This window comes from Cygnus atratus, chromosome 23, assembly GCF_013377495.2.
Source record: "Cygnus atratus isolate AKBS03 ecotype Queensland, Australia chromosome 23, CAtr_DNAZoo_HiC_assembly, whole genome shotgun sequence".
NCBI classification, from domain to species: domain Eukaryota; kingdom Metazoa; phylum Chordata; class Aves; order Anseriformes; family Anatidae; genus Cygnus; species Cygnus atratus.
Genome location: NC_066384.1, coordinates 4,077,478 through 4,096,515, shown reverse-complemented (window position 1 = coordinate 4,096,515; position 19,038 = coordinate 4,077,478). Strand labels below are relative to the sequence as shown.

General features: G+C 59.8%; 1 protein-coding gene across 1 annotated transcript; it reads left to right on the top strand.

Moving 5' to 3' along the window:
- Window positions 1–255: 255 nt before the first annotated feature.
- TENT5B (terminal nucleotidyltransferase 5B) lies at window positions 256–8,788 on the top strand. The gene is made up of 3 exons (XM_035562341.2): window positions 256–640; window positions 4,290–5,341; window positions 7,340–8,788. Exons 1-2 carry the CDS (start codon window positions 443–445, stop codon window positions 5,307–5,309), a joined length of 1,218 nt encoding a protein of 405 aa, XP_035418234.1. The 5' UTR covers window positions 256–442; the 3' UTR covers window positions 5,310–5,341; window positions 7,340–8,788.
- The last annotated feature ends 10,250 nt before the right edge of the window (window positions 8,789–19,038 follow it).

Genomic DNA, 19,038 nt, shown 5'->3' with positions numbered 1-19,038 from the left:
TTTAAGCCACCGCCCTCCCGCCATCAGGGGGCGGGACAACCCGGGAGAGCCCCGCCCCTCCCCTCCCCACCCCGCCTCTTTCCACTCCCCTTTCCCTCGATTGGCTCCGCGGCGCTCCCCAGCCCCTAACGGCTACCAATGAAAGAGCCGAAGAAGCGGCGGCGGCGGGCAGCGATTGGCGGAGACACCGGACCAATGAGGGGGCGCGGCCGGGCGCCTACATAAAGCGGCGGCGGGGCGCGGGCGAGCGCAGTGCCGAGCGCGGCCAGCGGCGGGCGGAGCGGGAGCGGAGCGTGGCTGGGCCGGGCTCAGCATCCCCCCCCGGGGCCGCCTCCGCCCGCAGCTCCCCGCGCCGGTTCGTTATTATTAATTAAAAAAAAAAAAAAAATTTCCTCCCGTTTATCCCCGGTTTATCCCCGTTTCCGTGGGGTTTTTGGCGGTGATGCTGGCGGCGGCGGCACCGGGGGGGCCCGCTGCGGGCTCCGGGGGGCAGGCGGAAAGCGGCGGCGGCGGCGGCCGGTTCAGCGTCCTGACGTGGGAGCAGGTGCAGCGGCTGGACCAGATCCTGGGCGAGGCCGTGCCCATCCACGGCCGCGGCAACTTCCCCACGCTCTCGGTGCGGCCGCGCACGATCGTGCAGGTGAGGACCGGGGACCCCCCCCCACCCCGGGGGGGAGGGCAGCGCCGGTCTGGCCCCCCCCCCCCCCCCCGGGGTGGGGGAGCACCGGGATGTGGTGGGGTCGGGGTGCTGGTGGGGGCTGAGCACCCCTATACCGGTAGGGCTCCCTGTGGGACCACCCGGGTTCCCCCCCCGCTACCTGCAGGGACCCCCCCCCCCCCCCCCCGGCGGGCAGAGCCGTTCTGCCCCCCCCCGGGACCGGGGGAGCACCGGGACATGGTGGGGTCAGGGTGGTGGTGGGGGCTGGGACCCCCCTGGGACCACCCGGGTGACCCCCCCTGGTACTGACAGGGACCCACCCGGTACCGACAGGGATCCCCCTGGAGCAGGCAGAGCCATTCTGCCCACCCCCCCCCCCCCCCCCCCCCCGCCTCAGTGCCTTAGAACCACTGGGACGTGGTGGGATTGGGGTGGCTGCAGTGGGCAGAGCCCCTTTGGGACTCCTGGTACCAGCAGGGACCAACTCAGGACCCTCCTGGGGGTCCCCCGGGACCAGCAGGGACCCCCCTGGGGTGGGCACCACTATTCTGTCCCCACCCAGTGCCTTGGGACCACCAGGGCATGGTGGGATCAGGGTGTTGGACAGACCCCCCCCAGAACCTGCAGGGTCCCCCTGGTACCTGCAGGGCCTTCCCCAGTCGCTCCCTGCCTCCCAGTGCCCCCCCCCCCAGCCCCTGGGTACCGGGCACCGGGGGCAGCCAGTGCAGGGGTGGCAGCCCCAAGTGTCCTCGGGGTCGTGGCACGCTGCGTCCCCCCCGATTAATGTCGTCGGAGAGTTCCTGTTGGTTCAACCATAAAGCAATAACTGCGTGTAATATTCAACTGGCCGTGCAGCTCGGCTACGCTGCTGCATATTCATGGTTGGGAGGTAACTTCGTGCCTCGGTAATGACTCATCAAATGTAAAAAATCGGGCATGCCGGCTTCTAATTAAAAAGGCTGCTCACGAAGCCACGAGCAAACAGGCTTCACAATAAACTAAAGGTGAGGATTCGGGGGCCTCGGCTGCTGGGGGAATATTTCTGCCTGGGAACGAGCAAGTGACGCTCGAGCGAGGCTGACTCCAAATTCCTCGAGTTCCTGCTGCATCTGCTGGGGGCAGGAGCTCTGGACGCCCGTGCTCCCGAGGCTTTATGCCGAGCAGAAGATGGGAACCCACCCTAAGGTGCTGCCTTGGGGTCGGGAAGGGCTAGAGAAGCCCCGGTCTCCTTAACCACCCGACATGGGGCAGCATCAGATGCTCCCCCAGCAAGCCGAACTTTTTGGTGCTGAAGCTGCCCAAAAGGATGCTGTGGATGCCACCAGCACCCTGAGATGCGGTGAGAGGCGGGCGTGCTGCCCCCTGTGTTTAGGGCTGACTAATGATGTGAGCAACCCCAAAGGCACTTATTTGGGATGTGCCTGTGGCTCGGGCTGCGGTGGGAAGCGGCAGGTAGAGGGCTGGCGAGTGCCCAGCTGTCAGAGCCAATTAGCTGACCCACACCCCAGGTGGGGTGCTGCTTTGGGAAGCAGGTCAGCAGCTGCCTAACCCCCCAAATATCCAACCCCCAGGGGGAGAACACATACCTGCACCCCCTGCAGCCAGGGGGTGACTCCAGGTGTGCTTTGCACTGGGGCTGGGGGTGTTCATCCTGGGGTGCTGGGGCTGTCTGCTCCCCCCCCTGCAGCTTTTGGGCCAAATTGGGGTGGTTTGCCCCCTCTGGTGGGATTTTCTCCTCTTCTTCAATAGCTTTTCCCACTCTTCCTCAATAACTCTTGTGTAGGCAGAGCTGTCTGCCCAGGGTCATGGGTCTGTAGGTCCTGAGCCTTGCCCAGGGAGATATTAAGCAACGATCTTTGATTGTGGCTGGAAAATTAATCTGGAATGAGATTTTAGCTGGGACCAGCACCTGGATCTGTACCTGACGCTTGTGACCTATGTCCTGTCTTGCATTAACCTGGTAGAACAACCCCCTAACCCCTAACAGGCAGCACTGTGGAGCTGTGCCTGTGTGAGCAGCTCGGTGACTGCCCAGCTGGCAGCGGTGTCCCACCAAGAGCTCGTTAGGGTCGGCTCTGAGCTGGCCTCTGCGTGTAGGAATAACCCAGCGCCTTATTTCAGGAGTAAATCTGGTTCTCGGCACCGTCTGCCTTGGAGAACAAACGTGTCCGTGGCTGCTCTGGGGGGACTTGGGACTTCCGACGGCGAATAGCTCACTGGTTAACTGGTGCCTGGCATGTGACCATCACCATCGGGCTGGCCACGAGCCCAGGCACATTTCCAGCCTGAGCAGCAGTTCCTAATGTCAGGGAGCAGTGGGGAAATGCCAGCAGAGTAGCTGCATCAGGAGATTTCGCAGCGCCCTGAACTTGGGGCTTAACAAGTTGAAAAAACGCTCCCAAAACCCTGCCGAAACGTCTCCTCCCTGCACGGGGAGCTTGCACGGGGGGGCTGCCTGCTGGAGCCCTTCACCCCCTGCTGCTTGCAGACCAAGCTCAGGGGCAGTCCTGCTGCAGACCCAACGCTCAGCATCCCCCAGAAGAACAGGGCTGAGCCAACTCGAGCTCCTCGCCGAGGTTTTGCATTTCCGTGGGGCTCCTCGAGCCAGGACAGCCTCACGGGGCCAAGTAGCCCGGTCAGACTGGCTTCTCGGGAGATAACGTCTCCATTCGGAGCCCGAGCTTGGGCTCTTTCAAGCTCCAACCATGCTTCCAGCACCGGGCGAGCAGGATGAGGCTCGCAGGGCTCCTGGCGGTGGCTAATGGCTGGGGAGGGGCGTGAAAGTGACGGGAGGTGGGACGAGCTGGTGGGAGACATGAGCCTCATCCCCTGGGATCTCTGGGCTCGGTGACACTCAAATTACAAGCTGGTGTCCAGAGCGGTTGATCTTATGGTCTTGGGGTTATTTCAGCCTCCTGCAAGTTAAGTAATCGGGCAAGTGATTCAGCGCCGTGCTGAACGAACAAAGCTCTGCAGGTAGGGTGGGTGTGCCAGGACTGAGCAGGCAGCATTAAAATCAGAGAAGTAACACCCCTAAGATGAAAGCTGCCTCCTGTGCTTGATAGCACGCCAAGTTCGGCACGAAGCTCTGACACACTGGAAATTGTTAGGATACACTTACTAGTTAGGACATGAACTTCGAGACACCTGGCTGGGGCTTTCGGAGCAGCTCGGGCGTTTTGATTTGCTTCTGATGAATGCTGACAGGTAAAGGGATGGCCGGGATGGGTGAGTGCCCTGATTAAATCTGGTCCTAGAGGAAAGGCTGGAAGGCTGGCTGCTCCTTCCCTGGGTGAGCAGGGATCGGGGTTGGTTTAGGGAACATCTCAGCCTCGGTGAGGGGAGGAAGGGAAGAGCAAGCTCTTCCCTTCAAGACTCTCAAGAGCTGCTCTTGTACGCCAGGAGCCCCCCTAACTCAAAGGAGTGAGTGCGACCCGCCAGCAGCTGGGGCTGGGTCTCCCTCAAGGCCCTGGAAGCCTTCCAAAGTGACCTATTTCTAATGGACTAGCTTTTTATTTTGCTGTCTTGCACTGGAGTGACCCATATAAGCAGAGGGAGCCAGTCCTGCTGTTGTAGTGAGGCTGTTCCAGGAATGCTCGCCTGCTTCTCACCACATTTCTGTCCGTCTCAGGTTGTCCGTAGTCGTCTGGAGAAGAAGGGAATCACAGTCCATAACGTGAGGCTGAATGGCTCAGCAGCTAGCCATGTCCTACATCAAGACAGTGGCTTGGGGTACAAAGACCTGGACCTCATCTTTGGTGTGGATCTGAAGACCGAAGATGTCTTCCAGCAGGTGAAGGACGTGGTCATGGATTGCCTGCTCGACTTCCTCCCAGAAGGCGTCAACAAAGACAAGATCACCCCCGTGACTCTGAAGGAGGCGTACGTGCAGAAGCTCGTCAAGGTGTGCAACGAGACCGACCGCTGGAGCCTCATCTCCCTGTCCAACAACAGCGGGAAGAACGTGGAGCTCAAGTTCGTGGACTCTCTCCGACGGCAGTTCGAGTTCAGCGTGGACTCCTTCCAGATCATCCTGGATTCGCTGCTGCTGTTTGGGGAGTGTTCAGAGAACCCCATGGCCGAGAACTTCCACCCTACGGTGACCGGGGAGAGCATGTACGGGGACTTCGAGGAGGCGATGGAGCACCTCCGCAGCAGGGTCATCGCCACCAGGAACCCCGAGGAGATCCGAGGCGGGGGGCTTCTGAAGTACTGCAACCTCCTGGTCAGGGGGTTTAAGCCCAAGCTGGAAGTGGATATGAAGGCGCTACAGAGGTACATGTGCTCCAGGTTTTTCATAGACTTCTCTGACATCGGCGAGCAGCAGAGGAAGCTGGAGTGCTACCTCCAGAGCCACTTTGTTGGGATGGAGAGCAAAAGATATGACTATTTGATGACCCTCCACAGGGTGGTCAATGAGAGCACGGTCTGCCTCATGGGACACGAGAGGAGGCAGACCCTGAACCTCATTGCCATGCTGGCTGTGAGGGTCCTGGCTGAGCAGAACATCATCCCCACCGTCACAAACGTTACCTGCTACTACCAGCCAGCTCCCTATGTCAGCGAAATAAACTTCAACTACTACGTGACCCATGTGCAGCCCTTCCTGCCTTGCAATCAGTCCTACCCAACGTGGCTTCCCTGTAACTGAGCCGGGACAAGCTTCAGGGGCTGTCCCCCGAGGTATTTCCTTGCCTTGGGGAGTGGGGAGGGAGGGGGGGACCCTTCCCAGGACTGCACCGAGAGGAAACTTTTCCTGGACTCTTGGCTCGAGCATCTTGTTCCTGGGATGGTTGGGACGAGACCTGTCTGCTGTACACTGTGATGGGATGTGCAGTGTGATGGAAGCTAGATGGCTCGGATGTTTACGGGGAGACTCGATGGCTTCTCGAATTCTGTAGGCAATGGGGGGGTGGGTGTGTGTGTGGGGAGATTGTAGAATTACAGTAAGGTAGAGCTGCACTGCCCTGAAGCGGATCCGAATTATTTTTTTAGTGCAGGAGGTGTTATGGGAGTGCAGACTTGTGGTTTCTGAAGACAGAAGCCAGAGTGGCTAATTCCTTTGAAGGACCAAAGAATCCTGTTTAAGTGCCTGTAACAATACAAACACAACTGTACTGTAAACCTTTTTTTTTTTTTTTGCAGGGGCTGGCATCCCAAGAGCTTGAGTGGGATGTCCCGAGAGGAAAATATTTTGGTTGGGGTGGGAGGGTCGTGAGATCATTTCTAGTAGCCTCGCTGAAGCAAGGATGGGATTGCAGGTTACATGTTGCTGAGGTTTTTGGCATGGCTTGCTGCCTGTGAAGGACCAGCTGTAGCAAATAGCTCTCAAAGCTGAGTTGCATAAACAAGGGTGGGCTTGTAAATGCCTAAAACTGGGGGGGAGGGAGGGAGGGAAGTGCATGGTGGAAAATGCTGTGCGAAGCTTCATGGAGACAAGGCAGCAGGGACCTACCTATGAATTTATTGAAGCTCCCGAGTCTGCAGTGCCAAAATGTAATCCCTAAAGGATGAGGCAGATCTGTCCAGGAACCTGCCCTAGGCTGCTGTACCAAACCGTGGATTTTCTAGGAGAATTTGAAATGCTGTTTTCTTTTTTGGCATGCTGTGTGGTTTCAATGCACAAAGCCAGAGGCCAGCTGGGTTATCTGGGAGGACGAGGCTTGTCCTTGAAGCACAAACTGGTTAATGAGCCCGTTATCTCCAGCTGTCGCTGTTCTGGGGGCTGGAGCCTGTGTCCTTCTAGGAGAAGAGCAGACCTCTTCCAGGATCTCTTCTCCCAGGGCTGGGATCTTCCCTCCTGTCCCCAAAACAGCCTCTTCCCAGCTGAGTGATCCCACGCGTGAGCCATCGATAGCATTTGAAATTCATTCCCTAGCTAGAAGTGGAGACTGTGGGGCTCTGTGCAAGAGTCAGTTGGCCTTGTGGGGGGGGGAGTATGTCTTCTCTGAACAAACCCTCTTGTGTCTGGAGGGCTTGGCTCTATTGGTCAGATGTGGCTTTGAAGCTGTTGGGTGTCCAGAGCACAAAGTCTCTTGATGAGATGCCTGGATTGCAGGGCCTGCTCTTGTGGAGCATCATCTCAGACTTAACTATGCATGGACGGAGAGGTGGGAAGGCAACCAGGCGCTCCCTGAAATGCTGCTCCGGGGACGCCGTGGCATCATGGTGCTCCCTCCGAGGCTAACCTACTCGAGTTACCTGAGTATCTCTACTAACTTGTTTCTTGGTTTTTGTGACACCTGTACTAGCCGGGCAGACCGAACACTAATAAAGTCTAGATACTTGGAATGCCTTTAGCCAGATTGCGATGTTTTTTGGGGTAGGGGCAATGTGGGGCGGGGAGGGGATGCTGCAGGGGCTCTTGTGCTTAACACCAACTAAAACACCAACTAGCTAAGCAGGTCTCAGTTGGTCCAGCTCTGCTTCCCAGCTGGGGAGCACCGAAGAGGAAGTGCTGCTAACGGAGTGGGTGCCGCAGGTCTGAGCCTGATCCCCTTGGTGGGGGCTGAGACTCTTTGGTGCAAGGTAAAACTGTTTTAAGGGCTGCTTTGGACATCCCCAGTATACCCCCTTTATGCCTCTATACCCCCTTCATGGCTCCAAGGGACGATTTTTCTTGCATTTTAGTCTTCAGATGCACATAGATGACATGTAGCATGCTTTTTTTTTTTTTTACAGGCTTCTTACTCTCTACCCCCAAACACAAATGCACTAAACTGAGATTCTCTCCTTCCTGGTTAAGATGTCAAAAAAAAAAAGAAAACCCTACAGCCAACAGCTCGACAGGCGACTTATGTTGAGATTGCACTTTTTGGTTTATGATAGTGTGTGTGGTGGGACTCCTGTGAATGGGTTGAATCCGAATTTTCTCGATCTTGCAGTGATACTGTGCTGCCTCCTGTGAGGGGGCAATGGACAATTCCAGTAGCTTGAATGGCACTTGATTTTGTTTTAAATGTTTTTTTTCCTACACCTGTATCACTTGTCATGCGATGGGCTTGACATAGACTCACTAGATTCTTTAGAATCTGTTTCAAATAAATACAGTGTATTCAAATCTGTTGGATTTTTATTTTGCTTGTCCAGCAGGGCAGGGGCGTGTTCCCTTTGCTGCCCCTACCCTGTGAAGAACCAGGTCTGAACTCGGCTGTGGAGGAATCGGTGCAGGCACCCTGGGCTCCTGGTTCCCCATCCAGGCAGCAAAGCCTGGGAGCGTGTAGCTGCTGGCAGGCTGCTCCGTGCCGGAGGCTTCTATTTATAATGCTGCTCCTCGGTGTCCTCTGCTCCTGGTGGCTCCTCGAATTGCTCGTGGCCCCATGGGCATCCAGCTCCCTTGGTCATCTGAGGTCCCTCTGGCTGGGGTGGCACTGGGAGACGCGCCTAGGGGTCCTTTTTGGAAAGGTGAGGGTAAGGAGCTCCAAAAGCCTTATCTTCCACAAAAGCTCAGGTCCTGGTGCTCGGGGCAGGCTTCCACTCTGGCTGGAAGCTGGGTGTGAGCTCCTCTGTGCCTGGCTGCCCTCCAGCCTCAGCTGCAGTTTCACTTCCCCATGCGGAGCTACAGGCACTTCTGGTTCCACCGCACCAAGCGAGCTGATGGCATGCCAGTCCTTGTTTGGGACGAACTTGCTGGCTCTGCTTCTCCAAAGGCTCTGCTTCTCCAAATTCTGGCAGTCCTGGGGCTGAGCTTCCCCCTGACATCAGGCTGGGGTTGTTCCAGCAGGGCTGGCGTGGGGACTGTCCCCATCACCTACTCAGGTAGGGCTTTGCTCCTGCAGAGCTGCTCTGGGAGCTCTGCCGCCTTCCCTGACCCTGTGCACGGCAAGATGGGATGACATTGCCTTCCCCAGGTGTCCTGTGGGCAGAGCTGACCCCGAAATATTCGGTTTGTTGGCTCCTTCCCATGCCAGCAGTGGGTCCTGCCGGGTGGCTGGTGCTGCGCTGGGGAATAAGCTCGGGGTGTGTGACCCTGAGCAGAGCAGCAAAAGCCCTGACAGTGTTGGCTGTCATTGTTGGGGCGGATCAGGCTATACAAAAGGATGTTGGTGGAAAGTACTCGTTGTGGTCAGAAAGGAGCTCTCCGTGTTTACAGCTGAGATTTGGATCCCTCTTTTGTTAATTGTCAAATAAAACCATATTTTTTTTTTCTCACGGCCTGTATCTGTCTTTTTTTTTTTTTTCCCCTTTGGACAGGGGGTGATGGACCGGCGCCCTGAGCACCTGGTGTAGGAGATGAGGACTGCGTGGTGCTGGGCACTCTGCAGAGGGGCTGTGCAGGCAGCTGGGCTGTGCTGGGGGCAGGATTGGTGCTGTGCCTGACACCAGAGATGTGCTGAGTGCACGAGGAGCTCCTGCTGCTCTCCTGGTGCCCTTCCCACAAAAGGAAGGGGAGCGCGGAGCCATTTGGCTGCCGGAGGTCTCCGGGGAGCCACGGGTGCTCCGTGTGCTGAGGCTGCCCGCAGGCTGGGTTTCCCTTGGGCTCAGGTCTCTGCCCCTATTTTTAGACCCTTGGTGCGGTGCCCATGGTGGAGCTGGGCTCTGCTTGGCCGTGGCCAGCAGCTTGGGCATGGAAGAGCCCGCTGGGCACCTTGGAGCAGTTTGGCACCTGCCCTGCGGCGCAGCTGGATGGAGGGTGCCCTGATGGGGTGGTCGGTATGATGGGGTGTTTGGTAGTGTTGTGGTTTATCTGCAGGGCTTACAGCTGCGGGATCCAACTGCAGCTGGGTCTGGCCAAGCCCCAGATCAGTGAAACGGGAGGAATTTGTCTCAAACCTTCCGATCGCGATCCTGTTCCAACCCCTCAGCTGCCACCGCTCTGCTTGGCGCCGCGGGTGGCACCATCCCAGTGCGTGCTGGTGGCTGCCTTGGGGGGCCGTACCTTGGGCTCTAATCAGCCTCTCTCGGGGCGCGCAGGACCTTCTGTCCGCCCGTGCTCCTCCGCAGTAGCTGCTCGGGCAGCGCGGGTGTTAACCGTGCTATTTGAGAGCGTGCCGACTGCGAGAACAGCCTGTCTGTGCGGCTCCTCTTGCCATTTATAGCTGTGTTTGGGCGAGCCAGCGCACGGACCCTTGTGCTCCGGCGCCTGGTGCCAAGCACGAGACAAATGCTCCATTGATACGTGCAGACCGGGAGGGCGGCGGGGCCGGCACGGAGCTGAGCTGCCACGGGATGGCACCGGGGGCCGGGGAGCAGCCGAGCCCCCAGGGAGCGAGGGCGGCTCGGGGCGAGAAACGCGTGGAGCGCGGCTCCGCTGAGCCCTGGTATCTTATCTGCTGGCCCTGGTTACTGTCTGCCTGAGGTCCTGGTTTAGGCTGAAGGGTTGTGAATGGGATTGCAGCTTCGCTCAGCGCCAGTTTGGAGGCTCGGAGCACTTTAAAGGCTTCTTGTCCCTCCTGTCTGTGGCATGTTCAGCTAGAATCGCAACCCAGTGCGGGGTCAGGCAAGGAGGAGCAGCAGGCCCAGTGCCTCGCCTTGTTGCAGACAACCTGGAGCTGGGCATTCAGCTGTCCCCTTCCCTCGGGAGGCATCACGAGGAGCCACCAGCCGGCATGGAGCAGCTCGCCCGCTCCCCAGGACCATCAACCCGGCTCCCCGAAGCACCCATGGGCATCCCCTTGACTGCTCTCCCTTCCTCCCTGCAGCTCCTCTTGCTTCAAGGCTCAGGTCGTGGCACCCGATGGTGCTGGCAAGCACAGCACCCGTTCCCTGAGCACAGCACCCGTTCCCTCCACCCAGCACCTGGGCGCAGCCCTGCCCAGCCGCCGGTGCCAGCGTGTAGCAACTCGACAAATGTGATTGAAATCATCCGCTGGCATCCAGCGTTGTTAAGGGGATGAGTGACAGCCCTCGCCAAGTCATGTTTTCTTGGGAAAGGAATAAAAGAGATTACCCGCAGCCTCCAGCTCTTGCACAACGGAGCCAGGAGATGCAGCGGGGCTGGGATTCAGGGGGGTCCGTGCAACCCCTGCCCCAGCCACTGCTCATCCCTAACACAGAAATAGCAGAGGGTAGGGGCGAGGAGAGGTGGGAGCGTGGTTTTGGGGACAGGCATTGGGCTGGAGCAGCGCCGGCGAGGTGCAGGGTGTTATCTCTCTCTGCTGTGCAAGAGAGAACATGCATTTGTACTCCTCAGGCTCACATCATTTTTCCAGAGTCTTGTAGCCAAGAGTGGAAGAGCCGTTCCCACATCGTCCCGGCCAGGGAGCGACGTTTCCCATGGGTGATGGATGGGAACATCTCCCTGACGAGGACGGCTTTGCCCTGTGTGCCCGCCTGTCCTGGGCTCAGCACCGGGGCGGTCAATCCTTGCCCCGTGCTGCCACCACGACATATTTACCCTGCTTATCTCGCCGCTATCAAAACCCGGCTTCAGCAGGAGCAGTGTCACCCTGCCTTCAAAGGGAGAGCGCCAGGCAGCGCGTTTCCCCGTGGCGTTGGTGTGGCCTACATTTTTGCCTGGTAATTTAACGAGGGGCTGGCTGCATCACGCCCCGGCCGGCCCTCCTCCCTCTCCCCGCAGCGGCCGGGCCGGGCCGGCCGATTACTGCAAGCATCCCTCCGCTGATGTGCAATTACAGGTCGCTTGGTCTCGAAATCCTGGCTAAATCCGCATGGCCGCGGCGTGACTCACGGAACGACTGCTCCCCTAATGGATCCTGGCTGCATTCCTTCGAGGCTGGACGTAATGTGAACGTGCCACTTACTAACCACCCTCTTCCATCTTCGTCAGCGCAACGAGTCGAGCCTGTTTCTTCCCCTGCCCCTCCTCTGCTGGGGCAGGGATGGCTGGAGCCGGCCCTAAACGCTGCAATTTGCCAGCGTGAGCATCAAGGGCGTAATTTCCCTTAGCAGAGGGGTTTCCTCGCTGCTGAGCCAGGATTTGGGGAGCAGCCTCTGCTCTGGGAAGGGAGAATCGACTGCCTGGGTGTATTGTAGCAGGTGAGCTCCCAGGCAGTGCTGCCATCCTGGGAAAGCCAAAAATGAGCCCTAACTGGGGGAGGTTGTAGGGCAGGAGGGATGCAGACGACCTCTTCCCATACACGATGCTGGGAACGCGGCGCCCGCATCCTCTGCGGCTCCAGGGCTGCTCGGACCGCAGGCAGCTCAGGGACTTTGCGATGCTGCCGAGGGAAGGCAGCCTTTGAAGCCCAGGCTCTAATTTGGGGCAGGATTCAGGTGTTCCAGCTCCGAGGCGTGCCGAGGCCGCCCGTGACAGCGGGCGCAGCGTGAGTAAGCGCATCCTCCCCGCGCTCCCACGTCACGGCCAGCCCTGGGAGGGAACCTGCACCCTCCGACTCCCCTTAATGGCCAGGGAATCGGAGGCAGGTGGCATCACCGAGGGTCAGCCCTAATAATGATGATTACCTGACCGTCACCATGCCGATGACTTGTTTTATCCAGCCAGGCTGCGCCAAGTGTGGCGCGGAGTGACCCCGACCCGCCCCGAGGGTGCCCCGTGCTGTGCTGGGGTGAGAGGAGAGCCTGCGTGCTGGCTGAGCCTGGTTTACCCCATGGCAAAACCAAGCCCCGTCTCTTGGGCTGTTTCTTACACGGCAGTTTCTTACCCACAGCCCCCAGGTCAGCCCCAACCCCTCCAAACACCAGCACCCACCCCAGCCCCCCGTACACTCAGCATCTCCCCGTCACAGTGCAGAGAAGCTGCAGGGCCCCTGGGTGCTGGCGCAGGTGGAGGAGCCCAGGCTCATCCCCCCTGCACTCATCACTCACAAAAACCTTTGAGAGCCAGGACTGTGGTGTTATCCTCTAATTGAGGGAGTCCACCCTCTCATTAGCCCCGTTGTTCCCTCCTCGCTGCTTGGTGCGGGGCCAGGGGGGCACGGGGTGAGCCCACCACTGCCCGGCGCTGCAACACTGAAGCTGTTTGGGGTTTTTCTCTCTTTTATCCGCAGGCCAGCAGCTGCAGATCACCTCCAGGCTGCTGTGGGGTAAAACATAAACGTCTGCATGAGGGTTTCTCCTCCATGGAGCCATCTGCGGGCACCACAGTGTCCTGAAAGCAGTGTGGCTGGGATGAAGGAGGGGGAGGTAGCAACGGAGACAGCGACAGCCTCTGCCCCCTGCACCCCATGGAGCAGTGACCAGGTTGTGCTGGGGAAACCACCAAGCCCATAGGACCCCACAGCTCGGCCCCACACTGTGGGCTGTCCCGTGCCAAGCAGGGATGCTCCCCTGCCAGCTGCCTGGTGGGTTCGCCAGGACAGGGAGGATGCCGAGACACCCAAAGGGCTCACACGGCATGAGAGCCCCGTGCCGCTGCTCACCCACTCTACGGAGGAGTCAGCACCTGCCCCTTCGGAGGCTGCCTGCTGGGTACGGGTTGGAGCCACTTTATGGCTGTGTCTTGGGGTATTAACGGGGTGAAGGGAGCTGTTGTGATTCACCCCGGTGTGTGGGGGGTGTCCGTGCACCCAGAGACGGGACGCAGGGCTGGAGCACGCTGCAGGCACAGGGGCTGGCACCTTCCCCGTGCTGCAGCTGAGGACCTGAGCTGTCTTCTAAGAGGTGCCTTGGTGCCGTGTCCTGGGCAGGAACCAAAAGGATGCTCTGGGGCTGCGTCACGGGGAAGCGGCGGGGCAGAAAGGGACAGGAGGCAAAACCAGGACGGGACGGCAGGACAGGACAGCAGGAGAGGAGTTTTGTGTCTCACCCGCGTGGAGCAGAGCCCAGCCCTGGCTGGACTTGGCCGGCCCGGCCCTGCAGCCTGGAGCGGGTCCAGCTCGATAAGCTGCGTGCGGCGGGGCTGGGCCAGTGCTCTCGGGGCCATGTCCAGGGATCGCTTGGCCGCGGGACAGGGCAGCGCCGAGCCCATCGCTGTGGCTTCCCCCTTGCCGCAGGATGCTCACCGGGGTCTCCCCCCCCGTGCCCTCCCCATGTTCCCCCAGGTCTTGCCCTGTGGGTACGCCTCGCAGAGCCTCCAGGAAGGATCGAGGCGTCTGCTTAGGTTGGAGCAGCTGCGTGAGTGCTGGATTTCAAGCTGCAATATCGACCGAGAGGGTATTTAGCGGGGGGGGGGGCATTAAAGGATGCCCTGAACCGCAGCTGTAGCCCGTGGGTGTCTGAATTGCTGGCTCAGCTGGCTGTATTCCTGGAGGAATGGGGTGCCCAAGGGTGCCATACATGAGGTTTTGGGCATCAGGAAGGGACACGGAGCCCGGCTGAGCCCGGGGCCACCTCTCCTGCCTCATCACACCAGCACCCACAGCTCCCTCCGGCCAGAGGTGCCACCGTGGCTCGTCCTCCCGCACCCAGGGGTCGAACCATCCTGGCAGGCGTTGCCTCTCCAGCCACCCAGCAAGGCTGGAGGGGACGTGGCTGCCACCAGCCTGTGGCTGTCCCAGGGCCCAGCAATCCAGCACGAGGACGGCCGGGGGAGCAGCACCCTCCCGAACCAGCCCGGGCAGCTTGGGGAGTCCCCACGCCGTGTGTCACGCCTCGGGAAGATGCTTTAATTGTCCCTTCGCAGGAGATGCGCTGGAAAAAGGAGGTAATAAGGAGCTGGGTGCTTTGTGATATCCATCTACCCCTCTCCAGACGTGGCTCCGGGAAGCTGTGCCGGACGGGTGAGGGAAGGACCCGGCTGTCCCTGCACTATGTGCCGTGCTCCAGCCTGCTCCTACCCCCTAACCCAGCCTCTCCCCTCCCACGTAGGGGGCTCAGCTCTCCAGCACCCACTGCACCCGTGCTGGGACACACCAGGACAAGCACACAGGCTGCATCCTTATAGGGTTTTTCGGCAGGTCCAGCTCCATGCCCGGGGATGCTCAGAGGTTGCACTTGGCTCCCCCACGCTGTCCACTGGCACCTCGCTGCTCGCTGGGGCTTCACAGCCCCTCGAGACGCTGCTAGCAAAGAGCTCTGGGCGCTCACCTCTCGCAGCACCAGGAAAACCCCAAACCTGGAAAGCAGCAGCGATAAGGGGCCGGCAGGAGCAGCCGCAGGAGCGGCAGTGTTTGCTCGCAGCGGCACTGTTTGGATTTCTCCTCGGCGGCTCGGCCGGCCCCAGCTGGAGCAGAGCTTGACAGCAGGTAATAAATTCACCTGGCCGTGCCCTGTTCTATGAGTATTTCAAGATTACAGCAACCTTTGTGTCCTGGCTGCTTTCTCCCAGCGAGAGCTCTGTGCACAATCCAGGAGATTACGGCAATTTCGCGTTATTTATGTACATAACTCCGGGGTTATCAGAAAAGCCTAGGAGAGGGAGATAGCACCATTAAAATAGCTTTGGTTTATACGGCAATTATAAGGCTCAATTGACGGGTTTCTAAAATGCACGAGCCACGACGAGCGCAAATACTGGGCTCGTTGCTGCCCTCGGCATGGGCTGCAAAGCCAAGGGGAGGCTTTTATGGGTTTAATCGGCTCCGTCGGCTGGATCGCTGCCCGCTCTGATGGGCTGGGTTGGTAGGAGGACAGAAACGGGCTGCTTGGTCCCCACATCAGCCAGGGCCAGTGGCTAAGCGGTAGCCAAAAGAATTTGCCCTTTCAGATGCAGTTTTCCACTGGAAAAATGAAATGGAGGATGTTTCCAGGCTTCGAGGTGGTGGACACGTCCGTGGTTACCCCTCATTCCTGAGCAGTGGAGGTCATGCGCCGAACACTGCTCTCAAATAGAGGGAGATCTTCTCACAAGCTTTTAAAAAGGGGAAAGTTGGGGAAAAAGCAACACTGAGCCCATTTCAGAAGAGCTGGGAAGGGTGTCCGGGGGTCCGCAGTGCCCAGCAGCTCGACGAGGCCGGCGGGGACTTGCACCAAAACCCTCAGCAGGAATTTTTCCCTCCGACGTGCCGGGCTGTAGATCAAACCCCGGCTGACCTGCGGGGCTGACAAAGGGACAATGGTCTCTGGGGTTTGTTTAATGTCCCCGGGGCTGGGAAGGGACGTTCCCGGCCTCCCGACCTCCCTTTGTTCCCGTGCTGACCACTGTAGCGCGGAGCCCCAGGCACGGGCTGCGGTGCCCTGGGGTTTCTGTGCTTGGTCCTTGTCAGATGAAAGCCGAGGGGATGGGGTGCTCCTGAAGGGGTTTCGGTGGCTTTTGGGATTGTGGGGGGTCTGTTCTCCAGGTTTTCATCCCCAGCTGCAGCGAAGCAGAGGAGGGATGTTGGTGCCATGCCGGCAGCTCCCCAGGCTGGGGGGAGCAGAGGGGCTGCCCCGCACGGGGCTGTCCAGGAGCGTCCCCAAAATGAGAACGGGGCTGGGTTCCCTCTCTGCTGTCACTCACAGCTCGATGTGTCCCACAATACGGGCACAGGTGCCACCAGGACGGGCTGTGAGGAGCCCCCCAACCTCTCCATCAGGGCTGGATCTGCCCCTACAGGGGTGGCTCTCCAGGGGAGGATGCTGGCACCACCTGGCCCTGGACCTGTTCCACCAGCCCACAGGAGGAGGCTGTTTTCTGCTTTTCAACCCAGTTTTTGATTTGAGTTCTCCGTCCCTCTGTCCTCCAGCCAGCAATGAGAGAGGAATTGCTGCAAGCTGGGTGCAGCCCCCCAAAATCTCTCCCTCCTTCCCCCACAAAGCCCCGATACAATTTCAGGGCAGCCCCAGTGGCTCCCCCAGAGCATCGCCAGCTCCAGGGACTTGTTTCACACCCCAGCTCAGGTTTATCGATGCCACTGCCTTTTCTTCCACGAGGGCAAAAGCAGAGGGACGGTGCAAGCGTGTGCAGGGCGGAGAGGAAGGCTGTTTGCTTTGCCTATCGGAAGGGAAAGGGCAGAAAACAGGCAGGAAAATAAACATGGCCCCAGATGGTTTGTGCTGCGAGAGCCCTGCTGGCATCAGCAAAACTTTCCATGGAAATTGGTGGCGCTGGGCGATAACGCTTCATCCCCAGCCCCTCATCCTCCAGCTCTCCTTACCCAGGTCCCATGGGTGATAATGGATGTGGGGAAAATCCCTCAGGTGGCTGGTCTGAAACCCAGTCTGGGGGCTGCTGGTGCCCCTGCTTGTGTCCCTGGGCCGCGCACAGGGATCGGGATCACATTTGGGCACAGGAGATGCAGGGCAGGATCCCAGTTCTGCTGGCACCAGCCAGCACGGCTCTGGGCAAGCTGCTCGGCTTTGCCTTGCCTCAGTTTCTCCATTTTTCCCCCTATTTTTTTGCATCATCCCAGAGAGCACACCCTGCAGCGTGCAGGCTGCTCGGTTGCGGTTTGGCCCCCCAGGGGACGACAAAGCTGCTCCTTACATGGATCCAGTGAGTTACCAGTGCCCCGTGCTGGAAACGGGCTCCTTGGGGATGCAAACCAGGCACCACCCCGTGTCAAGGCTTCCTGCGGCCACAACCACGAAACAAATCAGAATTAGGACATTTCTTCCACGAGGAGCCACCGCAGTGACCCAGGAGGCCAAGGTAAAGCCCAGAACCATAAAAACCATTCCCATGGGGGCCAGGGCGGGGGTGGGACGGCCGCCCCGCGGGACCCCTACCGCGTCCATCCCCCCGTGCGCGTTGCTCCTGGCAGCCGCGGGCAGGAATGCTTCCCGCTGCCGAGCAGAAGTGGAGGCAGGAATTGCTGGAATAGCGACAGGCTGAGTAACAGCGCTAACTTTATTCTCCGAAACAAAGGGCAGTGTCCCAGACACCGAGGGCTGTTCCAGCTCCCGGCGGCCGGCAGCGCGGAGGCCAGGGCTGGGGAGCGCCGGGAGAGCACGGGGAGCCGCGGCTGCTGGCGGCAGAGGGGCCCCTGCCCCAAATTCCTGCTCTGAAACCTCCCTGCTCCCACCGACGTGCCCTCCTGCTGCAAGGGGAGCTAGAAGTGTGTTTGTAAGAGCAAAGGAGGGTTGGAAAATAGCCCAAAGGGCTGGGGCTTCCCTCTGAGACCACAAAGCGGATTCCCAGCCCTTCCCTCTGCTGAAGTCTCGCTGGGTTTTGGAGGGTTCCCAGCGTGGTGAGGACACTTGATGGCCCTGAGCTCTTGGGGTGCTGTGGGATAGGGCACTGGCATCCCCACCGCCCTGCTCTGTCCTTCCTCTGTGGGTTCCCAGCCCTGTGGGTGCTTTGGTGGGGGTAGAGGAGGAGGAGGAGGAGGAAGGTCCCCTCCCTGGGGCCATGTCCTATGGCCCAGCTTCTATTTCCCTGTCCTACCCCAAGGAAGGTGCCGCAGTCCTGAAGAGCAGCCTGGAGCACGGGGCCAGCCCCAGGGCCGCTTTCCCTCGAGTCAGACCCCGGGGCTGCCTCTGAGCAGGATCCCTCCTCGGTGCCTGCTGCGAGCAGCCAGGGACGGCCTTGGCTGCGGGGCTCGGGGCAAGGCAGCGCTTTCCAAAGCAAATATTTGAGCAGCTCAACAACACGTGGGAAAGAGCAGGGGCGTTCGCTTCCCCAGCTCAGGGCAAGGCAGCGGCTCCACGGAGCTGGATGTGGGCCGGGGAGGGGGTTCGGCCGTGCCCTTGACCTGTGCCCGTGCTGAGCTGCCCCGGTTTTGGACCTTTTTCTGCTCCGTGGGTTTGCACAAAGAGGCTTTTAGTTTGCACCCCAGCAAAGGGGCATCGCTCTTGGCTGGTGTTGAAAAGCCCTGGGTAGCAGGGCCGGCAGCTCGTGGAGGAGCTGGGCTGCAGCGGGGCCGTCTCCTCCTCTGCCAAAGGTGCTCAAAGCAACTGCAGTCCCCAGGGACCCCAAACCCACCCCAAAACCCATCTGCTTATGAAGTGAGCACTGCTGTGTGGTGGCAGCGCCGAGCTGTCAGGAAGGGACGTCACACGTTGCCACCAATGCTGCCCAACACCCGCCACCCCCTGCCACACCAGCCACCCTAAACCTCCCCTTCCTCTACAACACGAAGCGAAATAGTCCTCGGTTTGCCAACCAACACCTTCCTGCGATTGCCTGCCCACAGCAGCCGAGCACCGAGCAGTCCCTCGTGCCTGGGACCACCCGGAGCTGCTGCTCCTGCCACCGCAGCCCTTTCTTTCTCCTGCCACACAAAGGTTCGCCGCCCTCCTTGCTGCCAGCATGATGGAGCTGAGCCGGCCCTGGCTGCTGTGCTGCTAGCTAAGGGCTTCTCCTTCCTGCAGTGTTCCTCCGAGTGTAAGTAATTTTGCAGCTTGTGCCTTCGCTGCGAGGAGAGTGCCTGGCCCCAGCTGATGGAGGGGGGACCCCATTGCATGCCCCAAACCCCCCGGGGTGGCACCGCTCCGCCAGAGCCCTGGGCGCCAGTGCTGGGAACGGCGTGGTTCCCACCCGCCCAGGATTTTCTTGGAAATGATGCTGGAGCTGGGAACTGAGCCCGTGCAAAAGGCGAGGGCTGGTTCCCCAGCACCTGCCCCGACCCGCCGGGCACCCAGCAGCACCCACAGCTGGTGCCACCCGCTTGTGCCCGTGCCACCTCGGGCAGGACGGGTCTGGCAGCCTCTGCTGCCTGTCC

Excerpts from the sequence above, each read along its gene's own strand:
- TENT5B (XM_035562341.2), top strand. The coding sequence starts at position 443 with ATGCTGGCGGCGGCGGCACCGGGGGGGCCCGCTGCGGGCTCCGGGGGG. Across the intron at positions 641-4,289 it reads GGCCGCGCACGATCGTGCAG|GTTGTCCGTAGTCGTCTGGA; the intron begins GTGAGGACCGGG and ends TGTCCGTCTCAG.